At 41.4% G+C, this 27,767-nt stretch overlaps 1 protein-coding gene across 4 annotated transcripts in view; it reads right to left on the reverse strand.

Moving 5' to 3' along the window:
* The window catches only part of LOC122967184 (speckle type BTB/POZ protein), a 92,366-nt gene that overhangs the window by 46,607 nt on the left and 17,992 nt on the right, over positions 1-27,767 (reverse strand). The window contains exons 1-3 of one of the 4 annotated variants that reach the window (XM_044331709.1): positions 26,116-26,191; positions 24,559-24,695; positions 286-398 (exon numbers count right to left, since the gene is read on the reverse strand). In XM_044331709.1, the coding sequence (XP_044187644.1) occupies positions 286-363 (78 nt within the window). In that variant the 5' untranslated portion in view covers positions 364-398; positions 24,559-24,695; positions 26,116-26,191. Of the gene's footprint in view, positions 1-285; positions 399-24,558; positions 24,696-26,115; positions 26,218-27,501; positions 27,591-27,767 lie in introns of those variants that run through there. The other 3 variants (XM_044331708.1, XM_044331706.1, XM_044331707.1) reach the window with 3 other exon arrangements.

Raw genomic sequence — 27,767 nt, forward strand, 5'->3', positions numbered from 1 at the left:
TGTTTACTTAGCCTCCAAAGCCAGGAGCTGACCAATCAGAACAGAGTGAGCTCAGGAGACAGGAGCTAAAACGGCCTGTTTCAGACAGAGGCTGAACTGAGGGGCTGTGTAAAGGGACGGTATAAGATAAATGAGGAGTTTTTTTAAACTGTAAATCATGCAAAGATATTCCACTAGAGCCCCAGAATAAAAACACAGACCTGGAAACGTGCATGATACGTCCCCTTTAAGCCGCCAGTCACAGACCCACCTACAAACATACAGAAGTCTTGCATCCCTCCTCACCTGAGTATAACACCAACTCTCAGCAACGGGGCCGCTGGACATTTCCGCTGGGGCATGGGGGCTTGGGACTCTGGACATTGCCAGCCTTGATGCAGAGAGGACCTCAGTGGGGCCTGAGCACCATCCAGGTGTGGGGTGAGGTGGGATGGGGGGGAGGGGTGGGGGGGGGGGGGGGGGGTAAAGGGGAGAGAAGGGCGAATAATCAGTCAAGCTGGCCGCCTCTTAAACAACACCTGCTGTACAGAGAGAATCCAGCACAACAGAACGTCCAGACTCCAAAATAGCTTCGGGCGCTCTGTAGGGACACAGAAACACAGTTAAACACATATTAAAATAACTCTGACTTTAAACTAGTCAAGCGCATTACTATGAAAAACTGTGACCTTGCGTGTGTGTGTGTGTGTGTGTGTGTGTGTGCTTGTCTGTGTTTGTGCGTGTCAAGGCAATTCCTAATTGAATGGTTAGTCTAATTGAGCAGTGTTTCCCAGTAAGTAGGACGTAAGGGCTCTGAATTCATTTGTTTTCAAAAAAAAAAAAAAAAAGAGGCTTCAGCATTCAAAGCACAGCAGCGGCATGCGCTCTGCTTCACTGAGGGGAAGCCTTCCTTTATCTGCGCGTGGTTTCATCTTTGTGGTTTTGCTTTGTGCAGAAGCAGAGTGCTGTGCCAGCCATCTGATTCCAGCCAGGCTGCACCCGTCTACTGTGGCTCTAAGTGAAGGGCAAGACTTAAGACTTTCATCTCAAGCCGCCAGTCTGTATTCACACAAACACACACAAACACACACACACACACACACACACACAAGGTCATACAGTACTTTCAAAAAGGCAGCGCTGGCTAAGAAAGGTCAAAGTTGTTTGTTTTTTTTTTTTTTTAAAAGCACCCGCTTCCAGGATTTTTTTTTTTCATTCTGATATGCTGCGATTGAGATTTTCACTGCAACGGCCACGTCATCTCTCACATTTCTGTTTGTAGCAAAGGAACTTCCTCATTATTTTTGTCTCATTTCTTTTCCTTTGCTACACTAGCGGTCTCTTGGGATTGAAAATCTTGTTGGGGAAAAAAATAATAAAATAATAATAATAAAAAAAAAAAAAGGGACACGTGACAGTTTGGTTTCAAAGCTTCATTTTCTCTGCTGCCTAAATCTCTCATTTCCTGCTAGTTTCATCCCCCTGCTCCTCTCAAGTTCCTCTCCACACATTTCATACCTAAGTCATCACAAAGGTCTCAGGATCTGGCTTTTCTCACTCAACCTGCACATCCTCGTAAAAAACCTCCTGCCAAAAGGAACCCTTCCACTCCGCTGCTTAATTAGTGGCTGATTGAAAGACAAGTTCAGGACCTGAGAACACTTGGCAGAAACTGGGTATGAGACCAGGAGTGCAGGGAGACAGAGCGAGAAATGAGAGAAGGGGTAAAAAAAAAAAAAAAAGTGAGAGGGACCTCTTGTCTCTGCGAGGGGATCGGAGACAGCAGAGGCGACACCCAAGACCTCGACAGCTCCAGACCCAGACACGGCTTAATTAATGTTTCCAGATAACGCCTGCATCTGATCTTCCCCAGTCCAGTGCCCCCCTTTTTTCTTCTTTTGTCCTATTTGTATCTGATGAAAAACACTGGTGGCATTTTCGCTCAGTAAAACAATAAAATATTAATCACAAAAGTTGGGGAGAACAAGGCGGCACTGATTTGCAATTTAAATTACCTGAGACTTCCTGGCAATTAATTATAGGCTATATGAGTGAGTGAGAGTGTGTGTGCGTACGCAAAGTTTTTTTTTTTGCATGTGTGTCATCGTTCGGGCTTTTGTTTCACCGCATAACTGAAGCACGACTTACCTAGTGCTTTTCTTGTATCTTGTCCTTTTAAAAGAGCACCGTGAATGCCAAGTAATCACAGGGAATCAATTTAAGAAAACATGACAACACTGGCAGCACTGCTAACAGCCTCACAGCTTTCTAAATAGACCCAGATGACACTTAACCAGAATAAAACTAGGGATGGGGGTTTTTTTTTTTTTTTTTTTTCATCCTTTTCATGACAAACATCAAGAGCAGAGCGGCGGGAGGAAAGCAGCAGCAATAACAACTCTGCGAGATGAGGGAGATGTGTGCTAATCATAGGACTCCCCTTCACAAGAAATGTCTTCAGACAGTTCATTTGTCATGGGAATCAGATGATGACAGCGTGAATGGGAGGAATGACTAATAGGTGATAATGCGCAAGGCATAGAGAAAATAAATATTGCCACATTATAGTGTATGACGGGCAGTGATTTACAAACACTTTGGTTTCTTCCCCCCCCCCCAGAGGCAATTAAAAGACGAAGTAAGGAGGTAACGGAGGTGCTGTGCTCCAGATAAGGGTTGAAGTGTTTGTTGTAGCTACCGTCAGTGTACCTCGTCGTCGTAGGTGGGATGGAGAGCGGAGGAAATTAGGTTGAGGGTAGAGACAGCGATACAGAGAGGGAGCAAACAAGTTTAGATTCTGCACAGTGTATATGTCATAATCTCTTCTCCGGCGAGTACAGCGACTTAGACAACCACACAAAAAAGCTTTTCACATTGCAGACATGCATACAAAAGGGCCCTGCAGTACATACTAAATTGTGAAGCCTATATTGTCCACTTCTTGAATAGCGTTATATTAGAAGGTATATATTTGATTTCATGAGCTTAACAAAGACAGTATGTATTAAATGTCCTTTTTCATTAAATTACATTACATTGCATTCATTCAAGTGGCCATGACAGCATCCACCCTGGTACAAAAAAAAAAAAAACTTATGTAACATTGTGATTTAGTATATGATGTATAGCTGCATCAATTACAAGTTTAGTCTATAAAATGCCAGAAAATACAGTCCGAAACACAAAGATATTGAATTTATGATGATATAAAACATAAAAAGAAGTAAATCATCATGTTTTAGAGGCCGGAACAAGTTCATTTCGTGTCATTTGACTAACGTATAGAACAGAAAAGTCAGAAATTTAAACACTGTGATGAAGTTTCAGAGCACTGAAAGTCTCACTACCAGCTGTTTTGGCTAAATGAGACCTTAAAAACCACAAAGTCCTCGCCCCAAAAGCAAGAAAGAAACTAATTTGTATGTGTGTGTGTGTGTGTGTGTGTGTGTACTGTATATACAATGCAGCAAGTGTGTGAGTGAGTGAAGAGGAAGGGCGGGGAGAGGAGGAGGAGGAGGAGGAGGAGGGGTCACCTCCATCACACCCTCGTCCTATGCCTGCTTTCAGAGAGCGGAGCCAGATGAGGAGAGCGAGACCCCGGAGCCCATTTATATTTATTACAGAGAGACAGTCTGCTCTCACTCCGCCGGTCCGGCCTCCATCTCTCTGTCACATACCTCAACACGCCGGGGGAGGAGAGCCTGACGAACCGACAGACAGATAGATTCAACTTCCTCTGTATAAACAAGAGCTAAGCGAAGTGATGCCCGCATCTGCCTCCCCCATCAGGATGAGAGCCTGGCTGCCCCAGACGCCGACCCCCGACACTGACCAGAACGTTAGAGCCACGATACATATATAGTCACAAGCTCATGTTACACCCTGAGCCAATCCATGATGCTCAGCTCATAGTGTAATAACACTCCATCTGTAAATTTTATGTGGTGATAACATATATTTCTGCGCATATGCTACCTCCATCTGCAAAATCTGATAATGTGAGTAGCTTACAATGCATATTTACACTCCAGGACAACATTTCTGTTCATTTGTTTTTCCATCTGTGCCTCGTGACAATCTGAATAGCCGTTGATGCACATGTCGCCTGCACAGCCGGCTCGACCCTTAAGTCTGTCTGTGAAAACAATAATGCATGTTTAGCTGGTTTATGTTCGGCTGTGATTGTACTTCTTTTAAAGCAAAAACCTAAAAAGTCTCACTGATACGTCAGTTTACACAAATCGTTAGCGTTCCATCGACTGTAATTTAAAGTAAACGAGTAAGAAGTGAAGTTGAATCGAACGAGACTTAAGTAGGTGCGAGGCTGTAACAGAAAATGAAAATCTTGGGTAGATGAATAACAAAGTTTGCTATTCTTAAATTCTAACCACTAGTTTCACAAAATAGACCAAAAGAAAAGCCCCATTCAGGATAGAAAGTCTTGTTGTTCAAATCAATAAGCCCTATGAGGCAAATTTGAGATTCTGGGCTACATAAGTAAAACTGACTTGACATCTTACTTAATCAGGACCTTTTCACAGCAGATATTTTGAGTTGTCAGAGAAGGAAAAGCACAGGTGTTACTAATAACATTAACAGTGGCTTTAACCTGCGTGTTAACTATGTTCATGCTTAACGGGTGACATTTAGCACGTTAGCATGTAATATTTTCATTAAGTATCTGTGATTAATTGTTTTATTGTCTTTAATACATCTCTTAAACACATTTCACAACAATTCATGTAAATGTTGTTGAGATATTTCACTCAAAATTGCTGGTACAACAGACTGACACACACTGCTGCTAGTGTGTTTCCTGATATTGTATATCATGTGACAATCCCGTATATTAAAGGGGAACTCCACTGAACTGCCTCACATGATGTCACTTGAGTCAGCATCGGTTGGGGAGGGGGGGTGGGGGGGGGGGGGGGGGGGGGGGGTGTGGAGATAGAAAGAAGCAAGATCACCTGATCTCTGTAGCCCGTTCCTCATCTCTCGAGGTTAGCTACTAGCATCACACTCCTAAATCTCCAATTCAATGGTCTGTAGACGAGTTGCATTGTGAGTAATGTAGGTGGCAGATTTTGACAAGGAAGAAGAATCAATGGAATAAAAAAAGAATGTGTCCCTGCTGCTGCTAGGGTTTGTTTAGACATAAGTGACTTCAAAAGACATATAACATTACCTTATTACTGTAAAGATGCACACACACTACAGTTCCTGCTGCTGGTGCAGTTTTATCAAAAGGATTTCTATGAAATAATTACATATATATACCAAATATCTTCAAGTATGGCCATATGGCAGAGACTTCAAGCGACCAGGCCTGCTGTGAACTCGGAGGTGACGAGTGAGACGGAAAGCCTCCTGGAATTCATTACAGCTATTGCTCACACTCTCAGAAAGAGAAAATAAATTCATTATGAAATGAAAAAAAAACAAAAACACATTCTACATACGAGCACACGAGCACTTCTACACACACACATGCCATCTAAATTCCCTTTTACTTGCAAAATGAAAGGAAAACATCAAATACACAGAGCCACCCACTGGCCTTTCCCCTCAGGGCCCTACTTCCTGCTGAGAGGAGAAGAAAACGGGTGGCACGGTGCTGAGACACCGCCACCAGGTGGACAGGGGGTGGATCTGCGTGAGTTGTCTGCTTCAGAAAAATAAAAGGCTGGGATCACAGCAGGGATCCTGGGAGTGTTTTTAGAGGGGTCACCTTGTGTGACAATAGGCAGCGAGCGAAACAGCGAGGTACAGAGATGGGCTGCAGAGTTTAGAGGGACAAGCTACAAAGACTGAAAACATGCCAAAAGGCTGAGGCTAAGTGACAGAGTGTTGCAGCTTTGAGCGTATGCGTGACGCATTTCTGAACGTAAATCAAACGCCCACACGCTAGCTCGTCTCTCCGCAGCTTAGAGTCGACCCCGTGCTCTTCTAACAACCCTCCTCCTCCCCCCCCACTGCCGCCCTCTCTTCCCTCCAGCTCTGGTTGAGAAATCTGACAGAGGGTTAATGAAGCCTGTTCATTATAAGGTCAGATTCCATTAAAAGCGGACGGGAACTCCGATGAAAGCATACAGGGAGCATGTGCGGATGCATCTGGAGGATCGGCAAGATCGATCAAGTGAAGTAGCTGACCCCGGTTTCTAAAACTCATGCACAGTTGGCTGGAGGTGCACCTCCTGTCAAATAAGCACACACCCACAGGCATCGTATGAAGGCAGTGATTCAAACTCTCCCGTTATGAGAGATTCAAGAGTTTTGGCAGCAGACAAGCAGGCGGTCATGAGGAGAGGAAAGGGGGAGCACAGGGGCAGGGTCTCGGACATTAATGACAAGAAAATCCGAAATATAGGAGATGAGACCGGCAGGCAAAATAGGCAGAGAGAATTAGAAGGTGTGAGCAAAAGACACATGTGTGTGTGTGTGTGAACAAGGCTGGATACGGTGCATGTATGAAAACATGTCCGCCGCCGAACAGTGTCTGTCCATCTTGCCCGAGGCCACTCGCTGATAGCCCTGACATTCACTCTGAGAGACAAAAAGAGGGTGAAAACAGGGATAAGAGAATGCGGGGAACAGCGGGCACACATGCATGACAGAGCTGAGCGCGAACGTGGCGGCGGCGGCGGCGGCGGGTTGGGGAGACGCTGGAGTGTGTCGGATCCAGGGCCACAGGAGGTGTGATGGATTAAGAGGCGCTGGCAGAGACAGAGGCCCTCCCTGAACCGTGGAGCAAACCCCAGTGAAACAACATCACCATCCCTCTCCATATCACTGATGGTCTCCCCTCTCTCTCTCTCTCTCTCTCTCTCTCTCTTTCTTTTCCTCCACTTTTTTTTTTTTTTTTTTAAACCACAACCTAAACTCCCCATTTTCTCTGCCTCTCTTAAACCCACTCAAGATTGCTATAAAACCAGGCAACCATGCCGGCGCCACACTTCTCCCTTATTGCTTTAGTCCCTCGTTCTGATCACTTTCTCTTGCTTTTAAAAGATATAAAATTGAGAAAAAAAATCATTAATTTGTGCAACTAAGATAACAGACATACCATAAGATGGCACACATTTATCTACGTTAATAAACCAGCTCAGTCAAAATTAGGAGCTTTAATATCTTGAAGCTGCACTTCACAGCATTAAATACCGATCACTACTGTGAGTGATAACATTAATTAACTTTAGTGGCACCTTTGGTGATAAGCAGTCAGTGCATTCATGTTTTCTAAAAGAATACTTCACAATGTTGTCGGTACTTTAACATTAGACTGACACAAGTTCCCCAAAACCCCCCCAAAAAAACATATGAACCGTTCTACAGCGAGTAGTGAAGCAACTATAAATATATTAAAAACATTCACGTCCCTGATGAACAGGACTGACTAATCCATGTAAATAAACAGGCAACTAATTATTTTCATTATCGAGCATCTGTTGATTATTTTTCAGATGAACAGATTCATTATTTGATCTATAAAATATCAGAAAATAGTGAATCTTAATTTCCTAAAGTCCAAGGTGATGCATGTTCAGTTTACTATCACATATGATAAAGCAGTAATAATTAAGAAGTAGGTAAAAAATGATTGACAGGTTTTGCATTTTTGCCAGAAAAAAACAACATAAGCGATTAATTGATTTGTTGTTTAACGACAATTTGATTCATTTACACCAGGGGCTTAACACTGTGGGGCCCCCCTCCTCAGATAAAACAGAGTCAACAGCTGGAAAACCATACATACATGCCTCATAGGGAGCAACGATCAGACTGTGTTGATAAGAAAGAGAAAAGCTCTCAAAGCTACATCATCATTCATCGTTCAAAATAACCAACAGCCCGCAGTGACTTGAAGCTATCTTAGCCTAATGTTACGCCAAGGCTGAGAGAAGAACACAGAACAAGAGAGTATTTGTCTACATTTGGCTCTTAACAGCATCCTTTCTTCTCTCTCCCAATCTCTTCATCCTTTCTGATCTTCCCCAAATCTCTGCTTTGCTCTCATATTGCAAAGCTGACCAGCTGCTGTGTGACTGAGTCCCTCAGTACAGAGGTCCAATTATAACTCCGAACACAAAACAACACAGCGTCTCCTCCGCGACGTTCACCTACTTAATTAAACCGTCTTCACGAGTGATTTCATCTGACTAGAGAGAAATGTTTAAATTTAGTGTTTGTAAAATTGCCTGATTTGGCCACAAAGGCATCAAAATTGCAATCTGTGAAGGAGAGCCTGATAAATACACGGTCTGTTATACTTCATTACACACACAAATACCTTTACCGCGCTGACTTTCAGTCTTGGCAAATCACATTACACATGCAAATCAATCTATTTGTATACTCCTCTCCTGATATTTTTGCACACTCAGCGAGAAACATCCAGTATTACATATTCAATAAGACCGACCTGCGAGGAAGATAAAAGGGCTTTCCGAGTGACACAATCCTCTAAAAATCCTGCACTGCTGCTGAAGTTCTCATGCCAGTGGTAACAGTTTTGCACGGGTTTACACGTGCAAACCTTAGATAAGACCCCCCTGTGTGTGAGCGTACTTGTGTAAGTGTTTGTTTATATATGAACATAATGCCATCCTGCAAAACAACCAGACTGGAGCTTTAAGTCCTGAGTCTAAAGCCTTTTGGTCTGTTGCTATTTGTCCTCCCCGCCTTGCATGTCTGTTGACTGTAAGGGGCTTTCCAGAGATGGACTGAGAAGTTTGCTAAACAACAGGCTAAAGAAAAAAAAGACTTTTACTGACACTGAACACAAAGAAGAAGAAAAAAAAATGTTTATCTAGCTTGGAAACCTACTTTTCTTCTCTTTATTTTCAGAGCTACAGCTGTTGTGTTTCCCTGTTATTTGTATTAAACCTGTTTTACTGTAAAAATGGTTTTAAAATGCTCGTTTGGAGCCCTAATTGCACTCTTTATTTTACTGAGAATCCACTAACATTACACTAAAGGTGGAATGGATGGATTTAAATATACAGAATGGCTGTTAGCTTGGTTAATGTGTGGACTATGACTTGATGTCTAAGGGAAAATCTGGACCCTGAAGCATGAGCAGTTGGTAACCACTGTACTATCAATTGGCCCTGTGTACTAACAACACAACACTCATCTGACAACAACTCTACACACACACACACACACACACACAGTAGAGACAGCCAAAATCCACAGTGAAAATTTGAGATCTGGAAAAAAAAAAAAAAAAGATGTACTCTGAGGCAGACATCAAACCACAGTGGGCCATGTAGCCAAGATAACAACAGAAAAGTGCTTTCTAAATGACAAAATGATACTGGCTGCAGCCTGTCCACAGCTCTCTCTTTCACTCTGTGTCTCTGTCTTCAACACAGACACCTGCTGGAAAAACAGAAAAGTCTGTCCGACTGTCAAAACAACACATGACAATACACTTCTCTCCCCCTCTCAACTAAGCTAATGCAGTTAGCAGCGAGAACGTTTGCATGAACTCACTGATGTAAAGCTTCTTTCACCTTCATCCGCACGACTGTGCTGGATGTGCTCTTACGTATTATCCTCCCTGTTTATTTTCTGCCCTGCAGAGGTTCCTCCACGTGAAGTTTCATTCTCACAAAGTGAGTCGAGCTCGGAGCGAAAAAGGGAGGAGTGATGGGAGGAAGAGGGAGTTGTTTTGTTACCACACTCGGCGCAATGATGCAATTTACAATTAAAATGCAAATAGAACGACAGGGAGTCTCTCTCTCTTCACCTTGTTTTCACTTTACTCCCGACGTTCTCAGGGGAGGACCATCTCTGCCCGGGATCTATGTATCCGAGCCAGTAAATCAATTTTTCACATGAAGCGCTAAAATCAATTTAAGATTTAGGCTATACAAAAATCTGGAGGTAGCAGCCGCTGCTTAACTGAGAGAAAACTTGAGATGCATGGACAGACACATCTAGCCTGTGGCAATAAAACAGTTTTTTTTTTTTTTTCTACTTTGCTATGATGATGTGTGAGGGAGTTTTAAAAGCTCACGTCCCCCTAACTGAAGGCTAAAAAGCAATTATTTCACCAACAAGAAAACACAGGCCGGTCTGACACATCCGCCATTGGCCTGTCTCTGTTTTGACTATAGCTTATCACAATAGGTGGCTCAAACATCCCCTAAGCTTCAATCTCAACAAACAACAAAGACTAACGCTGTGGAATGAATCATTTGGGGGAGTTTTATTGTGTACATGACAGAGAAAACAGGTGGGAAGTGGAAAGGAGGACTTTTTTTTTTTTTTTTAGTGGCTGTCCTTCAGCGTGACTTTGTCATGTAACACATTTCCAGCTCAATTATCTGCATCCAGTGGATTTCAAACACATTTAGCAAGGACCAGAGAGCTTGGTAATTAGCCGGAGCCCTGGCTCATAAGGGGACCGAAAACAAAGCCTGTCTTTAGCTCCTATCTTTATCCCCTCCGCTTGTCTAATCTCTTCTGATCCTTTTCTTTTCGCAGTGGGTGTTGGACATGTATGCACTCAGTCAATACCTTTATATGCCAACAGGTTTCAGCTTTTAAAGACCAAAGCATGACGCAACACAAGACTGCCTCTTCTTTAAGAACAAGTTTAGAGTTATTTTTTAAATGCTGAGCAATAAATGTTGAGTTGAGTTGTTTCTTATACCCTCAAACATGTACATACACAAACTTATATTACAGACTATTGTCTATATGGAAGAAAAGGCCCCAGTGACCATGTGACAAAATTAAGAAAGATAAACCGAACTTTACTAACTGTAAAGAGTAATAAAGAGAGCTTGATAACTACAATGTACTATGAATCCTGCCACATATTTTCCTTGAAGAACTTGTAGTAGTGATGACATTTCACACAGAAACACAACACTGTGCAAAAACAATCGATATAATGTTCAAAGTATGTCATGACATTATTAGAATTCCACATATAAAGGTTAAGACGCCGGTCACAGTCCTCATACTCATGTTGTTTTTCCATTTTAATTATGGTTTGTTGGGTTTTCTTTGGCACAGGAATGTTGCCTTAGGTAAAACTGCTTTATGTCTATCTCCAGATACCCATAAAGACTAATTTCAGCAAGGGAAAATTTCATCTTCCCTTCACGGCTTGCAACAACCCACCCACCCTCCCTCCCTCCCTTCTGGGTTAGTGTACTATACATTCATTTTATGTGAGCATCTCAATTCTACTTCTACCGTTTACAGTATGTACTACACAACCCTAAAAAAAAAAGTAGTTTTCCACAATTCAGTGGGTGACAGACATGTAAATTATAGTTGTGATACCAGACCTGTCAACGGTGAAACAAGATGTCCAAACTCTTATGTTAGAGTAAACTGCAGAGTGTTTAATATGTAGAGAAAAGCCCGAACAAGGGAGTTATTTCAGACACAGCGATGGTTTCCTTCCTTATTTTCTCCATTTTCTCCTCACCATTTCCTCCCTTCTCTCCAACAATTATAATGATGAACTGTGCCGGCAGCAGTACAAGACACTGAATTTGTGAGATGTCATCTTAAACAGAGGTAGAGTAAGTCAGGTGGGAAAGAAGGGGAGGAAAAAAAAGAGTTTAAAAAGGAACGGTGTGGGCAAACTTGGTGTGGATCCACTCCAATAAACACTGTTTTTGGAGAGGATAAAAAAAAAAGAGAATTAAAAAATGATTTTCTAAATGAAGGAAACATAATTTGACAGCGAGTTTCAGATATTTTGGCACCAGACTGCTCATTAAGCAGTTTTGCATCCTGTTTTTTTGCCATTTACACAACATGTGTCAGTCCTGAGAGACAGAGGAGCTAGCTGGGAAATCCATCAATGAAGCAAAAATCAATGAAAAGAATATAGCCAAAAGCAGCAATGAATAGGGTTCAAGCACAAGAGGCAGTCTTTGACTTCATATGACCTTCAGAAGAATTTGAACACATGCCAGATGCATAAATTGCCACATGGTTGGCATGTTTGCATTGGTCACTCTGGGACTCAAACCAGGGACCTTTATAACCCCAGACAAGGTGACTTACTGACGGCGCCACTGGGGAAGACATAGCTTTCCACACAGGCAATGACATCACATGTGCAAAACTGGGGTATTTATTTTTGTCTGTTTACAACAGTCAAAATGTTGGTGAACTTAAACTTAAAGTAAAACTTAAGCCTTGAACTTAAAGATACAGATTTTAAAATGTATAATTTTAAAAATGGTATGGAATATCAGTACTTTTTTCCAGCTTGGTCCAGATATGCTATGTGTCAAATTTGGTGACGATTGCTCAAAATTTGTAGGAGGAGTAGCGAAAAAAAAAAAAGGGCTACAATTCAAAATGGCCGAATATCTATCTGGGCGCAAATGGGCGTGGCTTATATGGACAGTTTCACCTGCACCCACAGAAACCAGAATTTTGTTTGTGAGATTTACAGATCAAAAGTTATAGGCCAACACGTAAAGTTTGTTGTTATAGCGCCACCATCTGGCCAATCGGTATAGTTTTTTTTGTCTGAGTAGTGAGTGAGATTGCAAACCTATCTGCCAAGTTTTCAGAGACCCAGATACTTTTAGGGCCAAAAAAGAAGAAGAAGAAGAATCCCAACAAGCTCCACTGCAAAAACGACCTATAGTTACATTTACGCCATCTAGCGGCTGTAGTAATTATGACGCGGGGAAGTGATCAGATGACGTCGATTTAAGGTGACTTGATGAGATGATTTTGCCTCATTAAGAGGAGGCGGGTTGGGTGGATGGATAGATAGATGACAGAAAGTGGACTTTGCTGCAGGAGACCACTGTTCACTTCCCATTTCCAACCGTGAGTCGGGACTTTTTTTTTAAAAAACATAACGTTGTGGTGCTTACTGTTGCCATGACGATGACGGTAGCCTGTCTTTAAGGAAGTCTAAACCATGTTTCAACTGATCATTTTAATCTAAACCATGATCTTTCCCAAACTCCAACCAAGTGGTTTTTATGCCTAAACCTAACCGGACCTTAACCACAGCATATTACGCTCCTATGGGTCATTCAGGAGTGCATTATTACAGCTCAAATGACGTTAAAAGATGGCGTAAACGTAACTATAGCTCATTTTTAGACCTATACTGTCATTTACTTATGATGAGTTGTTTTGTTTAGTAGATGTGTTCCTACTTTGTGTTTTCATTAGCATTAAGTACACTTCAAACCCAGGAGGTTTAACACACACACACATCACACACACAGTGTGAAAAGAAGCCAATTAAGATCAACTGTTCACTTAACTTGTCATACTGTCATACCACTGCGCAGGAACATGGGGATCAAGGCCGGTCTAATGCCATGGAAGGGAACGTGGGGTTAAAACGGGCATTCTTCCACACAACAGCTCATCTTTACCGCAGGGGAACAATATTCCTGCTTTTCACCACATGTCACATCTAATCTCCGTCTCCCTGGAGAAGCTTACATCTGAGAACATTCAGCAGGAGTCGCGGGAGCAGGGAGCCGCCGTGCAGGGTCTCCGTAAGCGGAGGTCCTGGGTCGTCCTCTGTTAAAGCTTGTGTGATTAAAGCCACACATACAAGAACAGAACTCTACATTATAAACTAATGTTTGAAGTAGGGCTGCAACTAACTATTTTCATCGATTTTGGTCTATAAAATGTCCGAAAATGGTGAAAAATGTCTTTCACTGTTTCCAAAAGCCCGAGACAACGTCCTCAAATGTCCCGACCAACAGTCCACGACCCAAAGATATTCAGTTTCTGTCACAGAAATCAAATATTCACATTTCAGAAGAAGCTGGAACCAGACAGTGTTGACACTTTTTATCTTAAAGAACTACTTCGAACGATTAATCAATCATCCAAACAGCAGTGATTAATTTAATAGTTGGCAACTAATCGATTAACAGACTAATTGTTGTAGCTCTATTTGAAATGCTGTAAAATGAAAAATGCAATTAGGTGTCTTTCCAAGAGGCAAGAAATGTTACATCTTCATAAACTTGTAAATATATGTACTAATTACCACATAATTTGTCAGCCAAGAAAAAAAAATAAAATTCAAATATTAAGGACATTTTTATCGGAGGATTTCCTGTTCCTATTGGGCTTTTATAATTCAATACAGATACAGAATTCACCCTTTTTACTGTGAGGAAACCCAGGCAGAGTCTCACAGACCGCTGAGGAGATTTGGAGACAGGGAGACAGGTGCACACGCTGCTCTCTGTCTTATTGCTTTGCTGTTGCTCTTTTCAGTGAAAGGAAAGGAGAGGAAAGGTAGCCGCGCTAATAAGTTCAGTTCTATCCATCGGTTGCACTTGGTACGACAAGGGTTACTCCTTTGTGTGCCCCGACGTCACTCTGCCTCCCAATTACCACATTTACACACACACACACACACACACACATGCGCACGCACACACACACACACACACACACATATACTCATTTATATTCAGGGAGAATTTTAAATGCTCTCCATTAAATTCATAAAAGATGGATTGTCTTTTAAAACCAAAAGTGATCTTCTCACCTTTTATACATTGTTATCTATACATTAAATAGTGTATACATTATACAGTGAGGGCTGGAAATGAGCCATCTCACTCTGAAAAGTGTCAAACCAGAGCTTTTATTAATAAAAAATAAAAATAATTAAAAAAAAGGAAATTCCAGTAATACTACGCAGTGAAAAATACTGCTGGTCAGATGAGCTTTATGAAGCATAAAAAACTTTAAAAATAGAATCATCAGCAGAACTTGGCTCAAGAAATACTGATTGAATTTCACTGCTAGTTATAATGAAAGTGAGTAAAAGGAAAAAAAAAAGCTTCTATTTGTTCCTCATCCTACACGGTTAGCTAATTATGCATAATTAAAAGGTAAAAATATATATTCTGCATGTGTATGGCTGTTATCTCATTTTCTTTTCAATAAACGTATGACGACTGAATTTCAAATATGGCTTTAAAAAAATGCTAAAAATTTCAACTGTGTCAATATTTACATGTAATTTTCAGGTGACATTTCCCCTCCCTTAAGTTGAGATAGTGGTGGGTAGCGAGTGCCCGCAGTCGTACGTCTCTGTTTGGTTGCTGGCAGACTAAATGCCAACCTCCATCTCCTCGCGGTGCCTGAAGTGGAAAAGACTGCAAAAGTTGGGAGCAACAAGCTGACGCCAGACGGCTGCGAACGTGTCCTATCATCCGTATTAATCAGCCAGCGGTCTGATTTGAGATCAGTTCATTACCAGCGTGGAGGAATCAAATCCGAAACCCCCAGAAACACTATTAAGATAACACCCGCAAAATAACTGCCGGTGTGAGTAAAGGTGACAAAACCCTGTATGTCATCCTCCAAATCCAAAGCCTTCCTAATTCATGTTAAGGTTACATGTGGTCTCCTCGATATTATTTGCAGTGCTGAGACTTTTTCGAGGGTCATCAGATGGTGCCTGGTGCTGTAGTCGGTTCTGAAAGCAGGAAATGCCAGGCAGATAAAGCTGCTAGACTGCCATAAACACACACACACACACACACACACAGTGACATTTCACATCTCCGCAGTGAATCTGGGAGCGTAACCAACACAACCGACCGAATCCAAGCCTTCCTAATTCATTCCTTCCCTCTTTTTTCGCTATCTCTGAGAGCACTCCTGCCGCTATCAAACTTTCAGCCCTAAAAAAAAAAAAAACTCGTCTTCTCCGCCTATTCTGCCGTTTGAAATTACTCATGGTAACTAAATCTACACGTTTCACCTTTTTGTCTAAGTGGCCCTGACAAATCGGTCACATCAGGTGGCCTTTGGTGGAGACCCCCTTTGAGATTATCGCTCCCTAATGAAGTCATTCGAGTCAGACGGGCACATTCCGATCTCTAAACGGGCAATCAAAAAGCACCGGAGTGATTTCTGTGCTCCGGCAGATGCCAAGATGGTGGCGACGGCAGACAATGGACATAAGGATGGAGGCAGATAAACAAAGAGAGACACGAGATAAGAGGGAGAAAACACAACAGATGGGAGCCATTTAAATACATAATAACATAACAAAAACTGTAATAAAGGAGTTGTGTAATAAGATTGAAAGACTATAGAAAGTAAGGATGGAAGGAAGGAAGGAAAAAATGAAAACGTATCTCTACACACAAGCAAAAACAAGTCCACAAAATACTATGAGCAATGAAAATCCAGTCCCTGTAACTTTAGATAAACAAGACGGACTGAAATAACACATATTATCCATCTATTGATGACTGAGAAGCATTATTTTACCCATGAAGCTTTGCCTTTTAGAATAATTTCCTAAAATCGGGCGGTTTAAAGAACATGATCAATCAAGATAGAAAAGATGGACAGAGTGTGTGGAACAAAAGGAAAAAGGGGGGAAGAGAGGAAAGAAAGATAAAAAGCAGAGAAATTGCAGCAGGGCAGAAAAAACAATTATGAAACTGTCCAGTCCTGTGCAACATATTGAGCTGATTCTCTTTCAGCGTGTCATCAACATGAATTTCAGCTACCTGTTAGCAGGTGTATACCGCTCAGCTCACTGAAGTCAATAATTGAATGATGATCTGTTGTCATGTGTTGATGATTCATTTTAGGGCCAAGCAATATGGACGAAATCAAATATCAAAATATGTTTGACCAAATACCTCAGTATGAATATTGTGACAATATTAGAGGGATAACTATTGGTGCTTTCACAAAATATTTACACAAGTGGTTAAAGCGAGTAATAGAACAGCTAGAACAGTGTGATTAAATTACATCACTTTAGTGTAATGCAGCCTTTAAAACCAGGAAAAGTCTCATATCACAATATATATATAATAGCAATACATTGCTCTACTTATTAATTACAAAAACCCTAATTCATTTGTTGGTTACAAATGCCTGAGAGTTTCATTTGTTTTTAGTTATAATAGGCTTTTTGTTTCGAGGGAACATAACATGCACATTTCCAGATATATATATTTGTATTCTGGGGCTTTACTAGAATATCTTTGCATGATTTACAGTTCAAAAAACTCTTTATTCATCTTATACTGGCTCTTTATGCAGCCCCTCAGTTCAGCCTCTGTCTGAAACCTCCAGCCTCTGAAACAGGCCGTTTTAGCTCCTGTCTCTTTAAGGGCTCCCTCCCGATGAGCTCGCTCTGTTCTGATTGGTCAGCTTCTCACTCGTTCTTTACTCGAAATGGTAACTTTAACTAATACATCTGTACAGAAGCCTGAATCCGATCCGAAATATACAAGTGGACAATGTGAACAACCTGTGGAACAACCTTAGCAACAAAGACAAAACAAACGGACGTGCACAAACAATTTGACATCATCACAAGGAAGGAGAGGAGGTAACAGAGCAAGCGTTCAGAGCAAGCTGCAGGCCTGGCGTCTGACTTTCAGGGAGCATTTTTACACGTTCACCTCAAGTTTTGGAATATAGACCATGTTTAACATAAACATTGACGATATAAGTAACAGAAAATCATGAAAAGCCTATTATATCCCCTTTAAATTAAACAATTTTGACAAATCCATAATCTTTAATACCTAAGCATCATTGTATTTCTAAAAACTGAGGATAATGACTCATCAGAGATCCACCTGCTGTGGGAAAAAGAACTAAATGTTATGACAAATTTAATCTTTTACATTTAAATTAAAGTGATTTGCTCTCATTTGCTTTTAGTGAAAGCAGACTCTTATAAACGATGTAATATTTAGCATTAAATCAGGACAGATACTAAAACAGCAGCACTTTAATGACTGTCTGAATCTGCAGCAGGCATCACAATACTTTCATAGATCAACTCCACTGGTGGAAACTAAACATATGGTCGTGTTGAAATGAAATGAAAAATATAAGCGCTGGCTCTCGTAACCATGGTAATTATAGTCAGGTTATCAGATATAAGTGAAAATTTCAATATCATGCATCCCTGAGGCTCACAACAAATGTGTGTGTTCTCTTCTGGTTGTGTGTGATTCAGTGAAATATTACTGATGAACCGACATTTTGGCTGAACTTCATTTAAACTTGATCTGCATGAAAGCCAACGATCAGACGAGGCACACTGGGCAAACTCATTTGCATGCGAGTATGCGATCGGAAAAGTACTGACGGTCCATCTAGCGTCCTTGAGTGACCACAATTTACTGAACGGCAGACAGCTGACAGTGACAGTCTGCTGCGCCATGAGAGAAAAACATGAAAACATGAAGACTGACTGCAATAAAAACAAGAAAGGAGGAAAAATAAAGGCAAGAACACGAGAGGATGCAAACGAGTGAGCAAGAAAATGAAGATAAGAGTACTACAAGAACTACAAGATAACTCTAGCGTGTGCGCGCTGTGCACGGTCCGGGCGCTGCACTTCCCTTGTGTTTGAGTTCCGCCTTTTTTGTTCCGTCAATGTCACGTTATTAACTAACATTTAGAAGATCGATCCTGGAGATAAGAATCAATGACATGAATCGATTTTTTTCACCCCCTAAAAAGGAACCCTTACCAGAGTAAAAACATAAACAAAACACAATCATTAACCAGCTCTGCCACACTTAATAAGGAGCTCAGAGAGATGACGGAGGAGGCGTAAGCGGAGGGAGCTGCGGGGTTGCCGCAGCAACTGAAATTAGAACCTGGGATAACAAGACAAATGAGAAATGTGTGGGACGACCCAGGTGAGACAGACGGAGAGAGATGGGGAATAGAGAGACGGAAAAACAGACAGACGGACGGAGAGAGAGAGAGAGAGAGAGAAAAGCATTCACGGAGAGAATAACAGAGTCGCCTTCATTCCTGTGAGCGCAGCTAATACAACAAGGTGATAAATAAAATGCCTGAATGTCTTTTTTTCCCCCCTTTTAAATTCAGCAGCAGCTCGTTCAACATCATACATGAAGAAATGAGAAATGTGCTCATCATCCGAGTAAAAAACTTGCATACTGCAGCAGGATTATTGGAGCTGTGTGAAAACTGAAGCCAAGATGTAGAGTAGGTGTTCATATATTATTAATTTTATTTGTATTGCCCTTAATCACAGTTAGCCTCAATGGCCATACTATAAAAATAAATAAAACCGACGCCATCAACCTCAGACCCTCAATGGAAACTCATTCAAAAACTTGACTCGGCTATTTATCAGTAAACAACGGAGACAATGATTTTTTTTCACTGTCATAAATTCGGAAGCACCTTTCTCATCATAGATGATAAACATGAATTAAACTGTGAGTAGTTATCAAGCACCTTTCTGGCTCTGCTTGGAGGTTGCCAAGAGACAGATAATACCAACTGGAGGCTGGCAGTTTATAAGGTCTCAGTGTTGAGACCTAAAATGTCAATATTGGTCCCAAGGGAAGGAATAATTAAGGCATAAAGATCTAAAAGGCTCGTCGCATATGGCTGGCCAGCTGTCACATCTGTCTGTTCAAATTAATGCCGGTAACAACAAGGCCTATACTAAAGCAGCGGCAGAGTATGTAATGGCTGAGCATTAAATGTCAGCTGACTGAGCTACAACTAAAGGCTCGCACAGTGAATGAGTAAAAGCCTGGCATTTAAAACAATACACAAGATCCACGTCTCATTTTAGACGTTCACTCCCGAGTGGGTTGTCTCAAAAAAAAAAAACAAAATCTATTCCCTGTGGTTCTACTTCACAAATCCCTGGTGTTCAGAGTTACGGGGAGCAGCGCTGCAGAACCAGCAGGAGAGTATTTAACTCTGCAGAATTCCTGCAGGATGTCTGATCAAAAGGTCTCCTCTTTTTCGGGCAGAGGAGTGTTTTACGGTGACGATCCCTCGAGGACCTTCGGTTGCAAACATCTGCCCTGCTGATGTGTCACTGAGCAAGACGCTGCTCCGCTTGCCAGCGCCAGGAAAACTGTCCCCTGACGCTTTCCTCACCAGAAAAATGACAGTATCGGTTGTCTGGTCCAATTCCTACAACAACTTACTAAGCAACCTCTCTTTCCATAAACGTATCCAGATCTTAACAGTAGAGGAAGCAAATCGACAACCCTCATATACACCAGGGAGCACTTTGGAAGGTACTGCCAAACAACCTACATTATTTTGTCTGTTAAGTATATAAGGACTTGCTGCTGGTTGTGCATCTAGCTGTGTGCTCTGGCCGAAAGAAAAGAGAATTTCTCCACAGGGATAATGAAGGTATCACTTTTGTGGCCTTTGCAAACCTCTGTCTGCTCATTTTGGTCCAAATCAGTGAACAAGTTGTTGCTTTGGTGCATCCGTGCACAGGCGGTTCTTATGATAACCATAGACAAATTCCATTTCAGCCATAATTTATCAACAAAAGCCACACAGGAAGCAAATTTCGCAAAACAAATACGATTGCAGTCCGTGTCACTTTATCTCGGCTTTGTGGACTTGCAGTCTTGGCTGGAGTGTTTACACTGAGCTTTAACACTTCATGTCTGCTCTTTTACAGAGTTTAGTAATGTGCCATTTATTGAGGAAGCATTTCACGGTATCTTGAGTGCAAGTTCGCCCTTGGTTCATTCTGTTATGCTTGGCTTTTCAAGCATGAGTAAGGACCGGCTATCAGATGACAACATCCGTTTCCTTCTAGCCGTAAAACTGCATTTCAGGGTCACTTCTTGTAGATGAAGGTGTAACTCCTGACAAACTGCCTTGCAGGTCCACAATATCATGCATCTCAGAACAGTTATTATTTGATTCCAGCTGAGTTTAAAAGCCACAACTCTCACCAGTCTAGGACAAAATACATGAAAAGCTCAATGATTTAAATACACTACTTTAAAACTGGTGCAGATGCATCCTGACTGAGGCTACCACTCGGACAGATCTAGTGAGGTGGGTTTGGACGGGCATATATTGAGCGCCTCCCCGGGAGTCCAGAGGTTGTATCTGTGGAAGAGGAAGCTGGGGATGTGTGTGGCAGGCAGCTGGCAGTAGTGACTGACAAGTCAGGTGAGCGCTGTGGTCTGCTCACGCGTGCAGATCCGGCTCCTCTGACTGATCTGAAGTGGCTTCAATTAACTGGAGCAGCCAAGTGTGAGGGAGGGGGCTGGGGGGGGGGGGGGGACAGACCCCAGACAAGCCTCCTGACAGATTTTGGCAGGGGGTGGGGGTAAGATGAGTGGGTCCCTCTGACAGGTCCTCTAATGCCCCACCAACTCTCCTCAACCTTTCTCCATCTCCTCTTAGCTAATTACTAAGTATCCATATGGAGACACTTGTCACTGTGATCACAGCAAATTGGCTGTAACTGCAGGGTCAGCAAGGACTGTCTTCGCTCGCGTACAGGCGCACGCACAGGATATACTCATCTTGTCTTGTACAAAAAACAAAACACACGATAGTTTTCATCATTTTCAGTACTGAGATTATTGTGAGTTTTCTCGGAGAACAGAAATTAAGTCAGAGCCAGAAAATCAAATATCACAGACACTGCCTCACATATATATATACTATAAATATATATATACCATAACCATATTCATGTTTATTTTGCATGAGGCTCTGTCTGTATGATAATATAGAAAGGAGGTGATTAAATATCCCTGGCGTTTCTCAACATATCCCACACAGAGATTTAATTTTCATGGGTACATGCTAAGAAACCCTGCCAGGTGAAATGCTAGTGTAGGTGCAAGAGCTTAAAAGGCTATCAGAAATAATCAATGTTTATATTAAATAATATAATTTAACTTGCATTAAATTCACCTCAGGGCACCACCCTTAGAAAAAGGGAAAATTCATAACCAATTAATTAGTTTAGTCTCATTAAAATATACTAAACAATCAATTTGGAACCCTGATTAATAATTAACTTAATAACAACAACAACAATTACCATATCAATAGCTGGTGAAGGTTGAAGGGTTTTGGAGCTTTGAAGGATGGTGGCATTCACTCTTGTGCAACTTTAAATAGACTCAAAGGCATTTATCAAGGGTAAAAACACACAATATGTAATCTAACTGAATGTGCTTAACTAAGGAACAAATTGTAAATCTTGACTGGTGGTACTATACTGTATACAGGTGTTTGTGTGTGTGTGTGGGTGTATATGTGTGTGTGTGTGTGAACAAAGGAAACAGACAAAACAAAATGGCGGACTCTGATTCAAGATAGTGGCTAAAACCACATGTGCATGTGTGTGTGTGGTTATGTTTAAGGCCAATTCACACATGGCACGATGCCAAGTTAGAAAAGAGGATAGCTTGTTTGCATGCAAGACGTGGTAATTACCAGACATAACTACAGTTCTATAAATACATGTGTGAAGCATAACTAATATCAACTTAGCGATGTGGCTATCCAATAACCTAGCTATGAGAGGACATCACAATAATAAAGCTCAGTGAATAACGTTGAACCAAATCAATACATGTATACTGATAAAAGATAAGCAGTCTTGTGCTCAGCTGTGTGCCGTTACGCTATGCTACGCCCAGCTAACGTTGCCAGTCCGTGAAAGGAGAGAGGCTCTTTTTGGCGTTCTGTTTTGCTAGCTGGTGATTCTGTCGGTTGTGGGTGAGCCATGCTGGGGAAAGTTGTGGTTCTGATGTCGAATGATGCGGTCTTTGCTGCAGAATTAGCAACTCGCAGATAACTTGCTTCATGGCCACTGTGGTTTGCAGAGTTAGCTAGCAGCCTTTGTGTCGTAGCTGCTAGCGCTAAATAAACTTGTTTACTCTTGGGTAGCGGTGCGTACTTAGCTAACCAGGGATCTTAAATGTCTTAGAGCGGACTACATGGAGGTCAGAGAGCCATCAGGTAAGACAGTGGGCAGAGAAAAGAGAGACAACAAAGGGGGAGCTGGGTTTTGTTGGCCTGGTCGGGGCGTAGTCCATAAGAGGATCAGATTACAGCTACAGGAAGTGTTTGGAGAAGAAGTGCCGGGAACTGTTTGCATTTTACAATAAAGGTTCATTTGAAGTTACACATTGAACGAGTTCCCTACACTAGTTTCATTATGAATATATATGTTGGAACGTGGAAAATAGATTTTAACTGTGTCCATTTCTACCTTCCCACTTGTTAAACTTGTACTTGATGAAACGGTAAACCTACCTGTACACACCAACCGACTAATATGTCACATCAATAATCAATCATTCACTATTTTCTCTACTATTATTCACCTCTTATGGCCTGTAGCTGAACAGAGTGTGCTATTTTACACGCTGTCTCTCCATCCAGCTTTTGTTCTTGCTCTCTTGCTGTTCTTGCTAGTTTTACATTACCTAATTAACATGGAGAAGTTTTTCAGGGGAGGCATGAAACACACAGGCCCACATAGTTTCCCCTGAAGATTACATTTTATTGTTGTTGGTTTTTTTTTTTTTGGCCTCTCATGTTAGCACATCCTCTATGCCTCCGCCCTCATTTCCCCCTTCTAAAAACCTGATCTCCTTTCTCACTTTTTTAGACTTTTGTTAGAACCGGGTTCAATTTCCACCTTTAAATGACGGCCGGATACGACCCGAAACTTCTTTCCCGGCTGCCATTTATATGATCAAGTGTCTTCCGCATCCTCTGTTCTCTCGCTACTTGGTATTCCTCAACTGGTAGCCTTTAGATCTTCTGTCACCTTCATTCTTTTTGAAGGTTTGTGTTTTTATTCAAACCATCTACCTTATTTGTCATTCTAGACCATCCATTTCTTCTTACTATTTGATTCAACGCCAGCCATCTGAGAATAGGTCTGTTGCTCAAAAAAAAAAACCCAAAACAAAACAAAGTGTAGTTCGCTTGAGAGCAAATTACTCAACTCTAACTTAGCAGCTCATTATTTTCAACAACATGTTTTTTAGAGCAGCTGCGGAAGATAAATACTGTCTAAAGTGCAGTCTAGACAAATCAAATTAACTTGCATTTTGAATTCACACCATTTGAAAATTAAATAAACATGTAAATCAAATTTACTGTAGACCTTTTCAATAGTGGTCTGTATGTCTGTGCTGACAAATTACTGCAGAAAACAAAGCACCAGACAGACTGTAATATCTCTAAGACAGTTAAAAACTTAAACACTTTATTTAATGCTCTTAACATCAGTTTAAGGCCCTAAGTAGGGGCTGCAACTATTATATATATATAGCCTATATATAGAAATTCTTTTCATCATCGATCAATCTGTTGACTATTTTCTCGATTGATCAATTAGTCGTTTGCTCTATAAAATGTCAGAAAATGGTGAAAAATGCTGATCACTGTTTACTAAAACCCAAGGTGACGTCCTCAACCAACAGTCTACAGCTCAAATATGTTCAGTTTACTATCATAGAGGACTAAAAAAAACAGAAAATATTCACATTTGAGAAGCTGAAATCAGAGAAAAAAATGACTCAAAACAACTAATCGATTATCAAAATAGTTGGTGATTGATTTTCTTGCCACATCAGCTCATGTGTGTTAATGTTTGTCATTAAAATGAAGTAAAAACATCATAAGTTAAAAGCCTCCATATACCCCTATCCCAACTCCCCCCTCCTCCTTCCACAGTATACTTGCCATTTCCCTATATTGGTACAGACCAGTGCCCCCCCTTCCCTCCCCCAGATCCTCACCCCATTTGGTACTCACCTAGATCAAAGTCCCTCACACATCTGTTCCGCTTGCCGCTGTCACCACTAGCCAGCTGGACTCTGTCCGTCAGGTCTCTCTGTCTGTAGGTATGTCAGTGCTGCGTGTCTGTCCAAAGCCTGCGCTTTGTTGGCAAGCTGCAAAATGCAAACAGTGGAAAGAATCAACAAGACTGTAGTTGTGAGAGCTAGTGTGGGTGTGAGCCAGTGCCTTATCATATTCTTGCAAGAGACTCCTTGTCAAGTTGACTGTTTGTGTGCGCATCTGTTATGTAGGAGACTTGAATGCAGAGTATTTTTTTGGAGATAGAGTGTGTGTGTGTGTGCTTGTGTGTGTGTTTGTGTGACAAGATATTACAAAGACACATGTTTTACAAAGACTGTACACAGCGAGGCGGAACAAAGTGGGACAGGGGGGGGGGGCCCTCCTTACGTAATTACACCCGGCATTAAAACACTAATCCAAACACAAACTGTATCTGGACTGTATCCAAACAGCAAACTAAGCCACAGGTGTAAACACAGCCATGACGGAAAGCAATCTCATTCCACAAATCAGATGATGGTGCTTAAAGCAATAAGATTCAAAGACGGCTTAATGCTTCCTTAATACTTCTTGGGCATATTTACACTGACCCATAAATATGGATAAAAAAAAAATCTTTGTGGATATAATTCAGATGTACACGCTGCACGTTAATGTGATGTATAAAAGGGCCCACAGAGATCCCCGATAACTATACAACCATCTGACAGAACAGACCCACGGTGGCACTCGACTCTAGCGTATGCTCTGGCAGTCTCATTAAAATCCTCCAAGCCTAATTCTCTTTCAAATACCACCTCTACCTAAATAAACATGACCGACCGAGGACGCTTACTCATACTCCGCATGCCTGCCAAAAAACAGACGAGCGAGCAGGATTTCACAGGGCCGACCGGGTTCGCTTTGCCAAGTATTATTCTAGAAAGGTCTGCGGATTGTAACACAGTGTCTAAAGCTAAACAGTCACCATGATGCTCATAATGCAGCCAGTCCATAAAGATGCCCTGACACTTTAAACATTTAAACTAGGAAAAGCTGGCTGATTTGAGTCAATTTTCTTTTATATGCGGCTCATAAAGTACAAAGCTGTGTTTTAAAATGGCTATAATGACTTGAAACAGCTACAAAATTGTGAGTCATAAGTTTCCTCAGAAGTCAAATAAATTCTGACACTAACTAAAACACTAAACACCGACTTACATTCGGCCCAGACGGACTGTGCAAAGAATAGGCTACTTTTTTCACACTTTGTATTCATGACCGGTAACCGAACTGCCTGTGGGTTTTTGTTTTTTTTTTACCTCAGAGAGGGAAGAAATGATCTACATGAATGAATGAAATATCTTAAGATCCGCGTGTTTACACATACATACCGAGGAAATGTCAATCAGATGCAAAATACAGAGGTTGAGCCCTGAAAGAAATGTCAAAAAGGTAGCTGGGCTCTGTGATATGTGTGTGTGTGTGTGTGTGTGTGTGTGTGGGCTCAGAGCCGTTTGATCAATAGCTAACCTGAAATGAATACGTGATCGTTCTCACCGACTCAACAAAGCAGACGTGCACTCTCGAAAACCTGACAACAAAATAGACATGACCCAGATCAATAGGCCCCATTTCAAAAATCTATTTAATACCAACCTAGTTTGATGTAACACTTCCAAACACGGCAGAGTGGGTACGGAGTGAACATCCTGCCAAACACCTCTTCAATATGATGAATGGAGGATTTTCGTTTGTTTTTTTTATGACATTTAGCAGTCAAGTTGGTACTGTAATTTTCATGATTGTGGTTTTACATTCTTTTCTCTTTTCACCATTTGAGAATGAAGTATGTAGCGTATTATCCCATTGCTACGGAGAATACCGGTTATTTTCAGATGGGTAGATGGTAGGGGGAGGCTGCGGCTCAGGGGTTCGTCCACCAATCAAAAGATTGGCGGGTCGATCTCCGGCATCTCAGATCCGCATTTAGAAGTGTCCTTGGGCAAGATACTGAACCCCAAATTGTTCCTGAAGGCTGTGCCATCGGTGTGTGAGAGTGTGTGTGTATTAGAAACTCCTCCTGATGAGCAGGTTGGCACTTTGCATGGCAGCATCTGCCATCAGTGTATGATATTTACCATAACTGCACGGCTTTGGCACAGCAGCCTCATCACTAGTCTATATTAACAACTGGCAGGCTATTAGTTTCAGCTTAAAAAATGCCAACAGTGTTCAGGGTAGTGCTGACAAAAATGCCAACAATTTTGTTAATCTTTTTATTTACTTATCAAGAAAAAAAATGCCAAACTGGTTCCAGCTTCTCAAATATAATATTTGCTGCTGTTCTCAGTTTTATATCACTGTAAATTGAATATCTTTGGCTTTCAAACTGCTGGACAAACAAAACCAGCTTTAAAAAGACATCACCTTGAAGTAATGGGCATTTTGTCACATTTTATAGATTAAAAGACTATCAAAAAACAAAACCAGCAACTCTGTAAGGCTGTACTTAGGCACAGTATTGCTTTGAGCTAAATGCTAACGCTAGCATGGCAACATGCTCACAATGACATCAACTTGAACTAATGGGCATTTTGTCACATTTTATAGATTAAAAGACTGATCAGTTTTATCAAAAAACAAAACCAGCAACTCTGTAAGGCTGTACTTAGGCACAGTATTGCTTTGAGCTAAATGCTAACAATGACAATGCTAACATACTGATGATTTACCAGATTTACCATGTTCATCCCCTTAGTTTAGCGTTTAGCAAATTTCAAAGTCATCAATCCAATAGCTAACATGTCAGTCAAAAACACAAATGTCAACCTCATGGTGGCGCTAGAGGTAAAAAAGTCAGGAGACCATTAAGTCATATGTCATCTGTGAACCATGGTGACATGTGGCAAATCTGACCTGCTGGTGGTGCTACAGAAAAGTCATTAGGATTCATCCGCTGGGGATCACGAATGTCTGGTCAAGATTTCATGGCAATTCATCCAGCAGTTGTTAAAATATTTTAGCTAATAGTCCCACTCTCAAGACTAAGAATGGTCATCCTTTTTGTCTATAATGGTTTCAAATATTCACACTGGTCAGCAGTGTGATACTGGGTTGTGACCACAGGAAATGAGGTATGACCTGGCGCTTGTAACAACCCCATCAACAGTTTGGATAAGCAG

This window comes from Thunnus albacares, chromosome 17 (assembly GCF_914725855.1).
Source record: "Thunnus albacares chromosome 17, fThuAlb1.1, whole genome shotgun sequence".
Taxonomy (NCBI): Eukaryota; Metazoa; Chordata; class Actinopteri; order Scombriformes; family Scombridae; genus Thunnus; species Thunnus albacares.